Source organism: Pygocentrus nattereri, chromosome 23, assembly GCF_015220715.1.
Source record: "Pygocentrus nattereri isolate fPygNat1 chromosome 23, fPygNat1.pri, whole genome shotgun sequence".
In the NCBI taxonomy this organism is placed as follows: domain Eukaryota; kingdom Metazoa; phylum Chordata; class Actinopteri; order Characiformes; family Serrasalmidae; genus Pygocentrus; species Pygocentrus nattereri.
This window is the reverse complement of record NC_051233.1, coordinates 3,941,781-3,949,542: the sequence shown is the minus strand read 5'-3', so window position 1 is coordinate 3,949,542 and position 7,762 is coordinate 3,941,781. Positions and strand designations below refer to the sequence as shown.

Genomic DNA, 7,762 nt, shown 5'->3' with positions numbered 1-7,762 from the left:
TTTATACAGTGAGGATCAGGATCAGGGGGTGGGGTTAGGTGCACTTTCTTGATTGATGACTGATTTCTGTAAATGACTTTGACCTAAAATATCAGGCATCTGAGAAATGTTCATTGTGCAAGTGCAGTCAGCTTTTGGGAAAGTCAGAAGAAAGAAGGGAATGTTTCCCGGTACTCAAGTCGAACCTGTTCATATGAAAGGACTCTAAATACTTCTACAATAATATTTTAGTAATGCTTTACAGGAACTGTAACTGTATCATTCCTGATGTATTTATAGCCTGCAAGACTGATAGTCAAACACAACTGTGTGGTTATTTTATTAATGATGAATGAAATTTCAGTGTAATAAACTAAAAACAGTCATGCTTAGTGTGAGTTCCACGATATAGTCAGTGATTCGTTCTAATCTACGCCTGCCCAAATGACGGCCCAAACCAAATGTGTTGGTGTTTTTCTCATCATAAAGCTTCAATGACTGATATAATACTGTCATACTTGTCACGTCTAGAGTGATACTACAGTGAAATCACTTTATCATGTATTCAGGATGACCTCCTTATGAAATATTAGTGAGCTATTAATTGTTCAATGCATCCACTACAATGTAGACTTTGCTTCTTTTCAGAGAACAAATGCATTTCTAATCAAAGGCTCCATTTGAAAGGCGGATGTCACATTTACAACCTACGTCTTTCCCTCTTGTCTAAAACAGCCGTCGGATTGACTCAGACTCCTAGTTTAGAATTGATCATCAGAAATTTACAGCTAAATACAAATAAAAAATGACTCAAAATTCAGTTACACTCATAAAACCACTAGCCATGCAGTGTGTGCATGCTTCTAAGCTGAGAGAGGGGGAGGGGCAGGAAAACTGCAAAAAAGGTGACAAAGGGCCTTGTCCCAATCCACTATGCTTTCCCTCTTTCCCTCAAAATCACACCAACAGGCCCTAAAACACATTTTAACAGATTGTCATGCTTGGCTCCTCCCACTCCCCCCATGTGCTTTTTGTTTACCTTTTGATAGTCCACGTGTTTTCTTTGTTTTGGTCTTTTTGGTCCAGCCCCCTTGTTTAGAGACTCTGTTGGCTGTATCATCAGGAGATCACGAGTTTGATCTGATGATGCTTCAGCCATCTGTGGCTGGAAGTCCAAGAGAGCACAACTGGCCTCGCTCTCTCTGGGTAGGTAGGCTGGCCCCCTTCTCCCCACATCACCCAATGGTGCTAGTCAGTGCAGGGGTCTGTTAGTTGATGTAGCAGGTCTGGCGGTGTCCTCCGAGGGTGTGCTGCTGTCCAGCGATGTTACGTGAGCAGCAGTTTGAAAAGGGGTCTTGGAGGAAGCCTGTGTTAGTCTTCGCTCTCCTAGCATTGTGTGATTGACGGAGTCCTAACTGGTGGGTGGAATTGGAAACAACAAAATCGGGAAGCAAATTTGGTAAAAATCCTCGCTCCCCCCCAAAAAATGCAAATTTGTTTTGATTGGGTATTTTTTTTAAGTCATAAAGATTTCAATTTCAGCATTTATATTTTAAGCAAAGGCATATCTGAGTGTTGAAAATTATAACACATTCCATGTGTCACTGTCACAAAATTTAGTCTGCTTTAAATTTGCAACTGTAATTGATTGACCCAAAATTACCAATACCAAGATATACAGATTACATCCATCATTGATTCCTCCATAACATTCCAAATGTATTTATAATTAAAATACAAACACCTAAAATTAACATCATTTCACATTTATACACATTATGTATAATCAGGTTTGGCATAGCTACTGAAAAATTAGTAGCTACTTTTCCAAAAACTGTAGCCAGCACAATTTAACTACTTTTCCAGAAAAACTAGTGCACTCCTTTTTAGACACTTTCAACCAAAGGCGTGATATCCAACAAAAATTTAGAATTAAGGCAAAGTCAATCAATCCAGGATTTTCCTAAATTAACAAACATGATTGTCAGCTGTTCAATAAAACTGCTCCAATGTAAACATCGCCGCCAGATCTGCACAGACATGACATTCCTTTGTTAAACTTCAGCAACACTTTAGCCTCATCAGGGACTCTGCCTCTGTTTTGCGTCAGAATCAGGCCTGAATAATCTCTCCACTGCTGCTGTGGCGCCTTAGTAGAACTAGATTTTTAGCTAAAATAACAGAATCCTCCTTTACTGTAAAATTATTATAAGACACAGCTCTAACAGTTTTCACAATAAATGGTCTTAAACACTGGAGTTAATGTAGAACTTCCGATTCACCCTTTAACACTGAAGACTGACCCGCAGACTGCTGGACACACAGCAACACAGACAACGAAACAGCAAAGAGAGAGATTTAAGACGAACATTGATCATTTGGATTTAGGACAGATGGATTTATTTGTGCTTATGAGCCCTGGGCTGGTTTCCTGAGATGTATAATCTGCAGCAAGTCGTGAAGCTGAAGTCCCTTCTCATTCACCAGCTTCTCATTTAAATTGTCCCATTCCACCTTAAAAGGCACAGCACTACACTCTGGCACCCTTTTAAGGTGGAATGGGACAATTTAAATGATGAACGAGAAGCACCGTCAGTCTCGTAAAAAGACGAACGTTGAGAGACATTTTACAAGAAACTTGCGAAAAAGTTTCCTGAGATGCGAGAAAAGCAGCTACACCTGACATGAAGGTCAAAGCAAATTAAGTCTGCATCCATCCATCCATTTTCTAAGCAGCTTCTCCGTCAGGGTCACGGGGGGGTGCTGGAGCCTATCCCAGCGGTCATCGGGCGGAAGGCAGGATACACCCTGGACAGGTCACCAGTCCATCGCAGGGCAGACAGATACAGACAATCATTCACACCTAGGGGCAATTTAGCAATTTAGGAGATAAGAGATTTTCTCTCAACAACAGCCTTATTTGACATAATTCTGTATGTATATTGCTAGAAATGTGGTTATGTGGTTAATTTTGACAGTTTTCATGTCTAATGCAACATGACAGGCTGCAGTTGTTCAAGATAAGTATGTTCCTTTTTAACTTTGACTGTGAAAAACTGCAGAGGTTTCTCAAAATCATCTGTAAATATACCCAAGGTGAGGGGTTGTTTGAAGAAATATGGCATGGTTATGAAAATATTTCTAAAATGTATTTCCAGTAGACACGCCCAGCCTTTCTCTAAAAACCTGCTGTCAGAAAACCAACAAGCTGACAACCAGTTTCTAAACCTGAGGCCAACTGAATTACATTAACAAACGCAAATATTTCTTGTAAACAGAAAATAAACCATAATATCTTGTTTCATTTTGGCATCATACGGGCTTGCAGTACAACAGAAACTCTTAAAAACGGATTTATTCTAATCAATAAATGGTCATATCTCTGTGGAATAAATAAAAATTATAATGATGATAATAATAATAATAATAATAAGTGTAAGAAGTAGAAGAAGAACACATTGGCTCCATAATGGGAATACCTGGACCTTTGAATTCGGACACATACATTACATTTCCAAAAATTATTCACTTACCCATGCAAATCACTGAATTCAGCTGTTCAGTGTCAGTGGGATTATAACAAAGTGGAAGTGATTGGGAACGACAGCAACTCAGCCACGAAGTGGTCGGCCACGTAAAATGACATTTTACATTTATGGCATTTGGCTGACGCTCTTATCCAGAGTAACTTACAACTTGATCATTTTACACAGGGGGGGGCAAGGGGGTGTTAGGAGTCTTGCCCAAGGACTCTTATTGGTATAGTGTAGGGTGTTTACCCAGGTGGGGATTGAACCCCAGCCTACAGTGTAGAAGGCAGAGGTGTTAACCACTACACTAACCAACCACCACAGAGCGGGGTCAGTGGATGCTGAGGGGCATAGTGCGCAGAGGTCACCAACTTTCTGCAGAGTCAATCACTACAGACCTCCAAACTTTACGTGGCCTTCAGATCAGCTCAAGAACAGCGTAGAGAGCTTCATGGAATGGGTTTCCATGGCCGAGCAGCTGCATCCAAGCCTTACATCACCAAACGCAATGCAAAGCGTGGAATGCAGTGGTGCTTGATAACCAGATGTTATACTGACGGAGATGCCCAAACGTTCCATAAAGGCCAAAACTTGTAAAGCACCTTGGTCAGAACCAGTTTCTCAGGTACACCAAAAAAATCTAAACGCATGATTAAACAAACAGTCAGCCGTTTAAAAAGCACTAGGTAGTGCAGGAAACAACACAACATGGACACCTTTAGAAAAGAAATCAATGACCACAAACATGAAGGTGTTGCCCTGAGACTCTAGATCTGTAAAGAAGATGATCTCTGAGTGTGACTAGGGGTGAGATTGTAAAGGTAGTGGCACTGATTTCCCAGCTGGAAGGGCTCTAGGAGGTTTGCACTGTAAAAATTGGTACAAGAAGCTCAGTCAGGTTTTTTTTTTTTGCTAAAGTCATCATTTTAATTTTATTAAAGGCTGTTATTGGAGTCGGTCTTAATGTGATCGAGAAAGGTGAAGAACCTAAGAGTGAAAATTATATTTCTCAAATAAAGAATGAGGAACAATGTACTTTAGTTTGCATCATTTATTGTGATATACAGTGGGTGCAAACATATTGGAGTCAAATATCTGAAGAATAGATGAATCAAAGTGTACAAACTGAAGGATTCTCTCGATGTCAGGAGACCATCTCGCTTGTCTGCTGGGTTCCATTCAGCCAGTGATCTGATGGGGATGAAGCATTGACTGAATTAATAAGAGGTAAATCCAGCTTAGTAGTTTATGATTCGTATTATTGAGAATATGTAGAAAGAGATTATAATTCGCTGTTATATCTACTTACACCCTGCACCCAGGAGAGGTAGGCAGACACGCGGGTGAAGACGGTGGGTTTCCTGATGGTGTTGCAGCCAGCAGTCGACACAAAGCTGGTGAGTCCATGGACTACATACCTGCCACCAACCACACAGTTCAGAGGACCACCGGAGTCCCCCTACAGCAAGAGACCACAAGATTAGTCTTATCAGTTCTCTGTTCTGAGGTTTTAGAATAATACAAAATGTACTGTATCAAAAAAAGCTCTTACGTTGCAACCAGCAGCAGTTCCTGCACCGCCAGCGCAGATCATGGTGGTTTTGACAGCAGTGCTCCACCAGGTGCTGCTGCTGCAGGTGGCGTAGTCGACTGAAGGCAGTGAAGCCTGTCTCAGCTGAGCAGAGAGAAAACCTCCATCTGAGAGAGACAGAAAGGGAGGAGACCGGTTTAAACTCATAACCTGAGCCTTCAAGTGGCAACAAAAACAGAAGACCAGGGCCTCAATGAACCAAGCCTTGCTTTTCATCATATTTCATTGAAGGAAGTCAGTATATTATTGGGTTGTTCTCCATTTGTAGTGGGAAACCGTGTCACAAAGGTTGCAGGGTTCAAAAAGATGCTTAAAATATGAGGCACATCTTGAAAATGTCAGTATGTACATTTACAGACAAGCAGCTCAACGTTTGAAAAAACATTTTTAATACAATTTTTTAAAAATAGGTTCAACTTCAAAATTTGCAGAAAACAAAAATTTGTAGAAAAATGATTCATGTTTGCTTTTCATATCAGAAACGTTACACTACATTTGAAAAATCTGTGTTTTATTAAAAATTTCATTGGTCACAGATTTTGGTCACTGGTGTTATCAGGATTGTTATATTACACTTTAATAGTTTTTTTCCAGCTCTATTAAACTGCTTCTTTGGGTCGAGGCTCATTAGAGAGGAAGCACCTCAAGGCAGCAGAAGACGAGGTACTACTTGCTTATTATAATTCATTAATTTATTAATAAATTCATGACTTAATTCATGACGGTTTATCAGACAACACACAACTTCTGTGTGTCACTGGTGTTATGTGCGCTAACAACTGGATAATTAAGATTAAAAAAAGGCCAAATATCATTTTTATTACTGATTTTAAATAGTTGCCCAAGGTCACCTGACCACCAGTGAGTCAGCCAATTTAGAAACTCCTCAGTTTTATCCAGAGTGTCACTGGAGTCACCGTCATTGGTGTTACACTACGTTCTGATAACAGCACTGACATGCTGTGACACCAGTTACTAATGTTAATGAGTCCTGAATGATCAGAAGACGTCAAAAAGTAGTAAATTCAGAAATTGCTTGTTTATCAATAAATAATCCGTCTTTTATTGCTCATATTGTTGTTTGTCATTTTGCTACCTTGGCTAGGTTGACTGTACAGGCATGGCACAGCTTCAGTCTAAGCTGGTTACTTAAGTAACATAATTCATTACTTATTGTTTTTTTCTTTACTTTGGGTCACTGAAAGTTTAGACCTGTAATGTGAGAGATTTTGAAAAATGAAAATGTTTACAGTCCCTAACAAAACAAGACACAGCTCCTAAAATACTGAACAACTGTCAGTGGTGCTGCAGATTTGTCCCTATTATTTACAATGTTATCATTAAGAGATGAAGTTGTCACTCACTCTGTGTGACCCCCCAGCCGGTGATATAGCAGGCCGTGTTGCCTGAGAGGATCTGGCCTGCAGGGGGCAGAGTAGCCAGCTGCACGTAAGAGTTCAGGATGGCATTGGAGGTGAGGCGAATCAGGGCGATGTCGTTCCTGAGGTGAGGTAAACAGCATTGATTATTTTCTGCTGAGTATACTTCATCTACATTACACCACACTGGACTGTCTCATAATAAATCATTCTTTTTGGAGAACCCTTTAGAGAGAAGAGTGTAGCTGTGGATATAATAATAGACTACAGAAAATGTCAAATATTTACTGCACAATTTTCTATAATAAGCCTTCTGAAATAATAAAAAACTATCAGAATGAATAAGAAAGAATGTTCAACAGACCCAGCGGTCAGATCACTATTCCAGCTGGGGTGGATGTAGATGGCACTGACTCCAAAGAACTGCTCCTTCCTCTCAGGTGCGGTCAGATCATGCTCACCGAGAACAACGAGGGACACCGCAATGCTGCATAAGACAAAAAGGTTTATTGTACGAAATTTAAAACATATATTTTGCAGTTGGTGCTGTAAGATGTTTGCTTACCCGGACACACACTGAGCAGTGGTCAGCACCCAGTTCGTTTTGATCAGCACTCCTCCACAGACGTGGTTGTAGCAGGTGCCGCTCTGAACTCGCAGGGAGACCTGTGGTAATGAGCAAATAGACGTGTAACCTGCAAGAACATGTGTTTCATAGCATCTCCAAGGCTTATCTGTCACAAATCGTGGTATTTACCTGCCAGGGCCAAGCGTTGGGGCTGGTTACTGAACCACCAACCACTCTGGTTTGTACCTGTCCACCTTGTCCAGGTGGGGCGACCCCAGACTGACCCAGCACTGCCATTGAGAACAAAACATGCAAAATCAGCCAAACCAGCTTAAGACACATAAAGAGCTCAGTTAAGGTCCATGAATGTTATTCTGCTGCATTTACATACTGCACTAGTGTTCAGTCAGGACTCACCAAGTGCAGCGAAGGTGGTGAAGTAGAGGATTCTCAGCATCTTTGCAGTCGTTCAGGACGATGTGCAGAGCAGAAAGCTGTGAAGCCTTTTATACAGTGAGGATCAGGATCAGCGGGTGGGGTTAGGTGCACTTTCTTGATTGATGACTGATTTCTGTAAATGACTTTGACCTAAAATATCAGGCATCTGAGAAATGTTCATTGTGCAAGTGCAGTCAGCTTTTGGGAAAGTCAGAAGAAAGAAGGGAATGTTTCCCGGTACTCAAGTCGAACCTGTTCATATGAAAGGACTCTAAAT

At 40.8% G+C, this 7,762-nt stretch overlaps 1 protein-coding gene across 1 annotated transcript; it reads right to left on the bottom strand.

The window, feature by feature from the left end:
* Window positions 1-4,545: 4,545 nt before the first annotated feature.
* On the bottom strand, window positions 4,546-7,552 carry LOC108417083 (elastase-1-like). The gene is made up of 8 exons (XM_037533642.1): window positions 7,465-7,552; window positions 7,237-7,337; window positions 7,045-7,145; window positions 6,844-6,966; window positions 6,465-6,601; window positions 5,062-5,207; window positions 4,819-4,968; window positions 4,546-4,700 (listed from the first exon to the last, which is right to left on the bottom strand). The coding sequence occupies exons 1-8, from the start codon at window positions 7,502-7,504 to the stop codon at window positions 4,689-4,691; spliced, it is 810 nt and encodes a 269-aa protein (XP_037389539.1). The 5' UTR covers window positions 7,505-7,552; the 3' UTR covers window positions 4,546-4,688.
* Window positions 7,553-7,762: the final 210 nt, after the last annotated feature.

Coding starts and splice junctions, on each gene's coding strand:
- LOC108417083 (XM_037533642.1), bottom strand. CDS start 7,504: ATGCTGAGAATCCTCTACTTCACCACCTTCGCTGCACTTG. Junction 7,338..7,464: donor CACCACCTTCGCTGCACTTG/GTGAGTCCTGAC, acceptor TCTCAATGGCAG/TGCTGGGTCAGTCTGGGGTC. Junction 5,208..6,464: donor CGGCTGGGGGGTCACACAGA/GTGAGTGACAAC, acceptor TGTCTCTCTCAG/ATGGAGGTTTTCTCTCTGCT.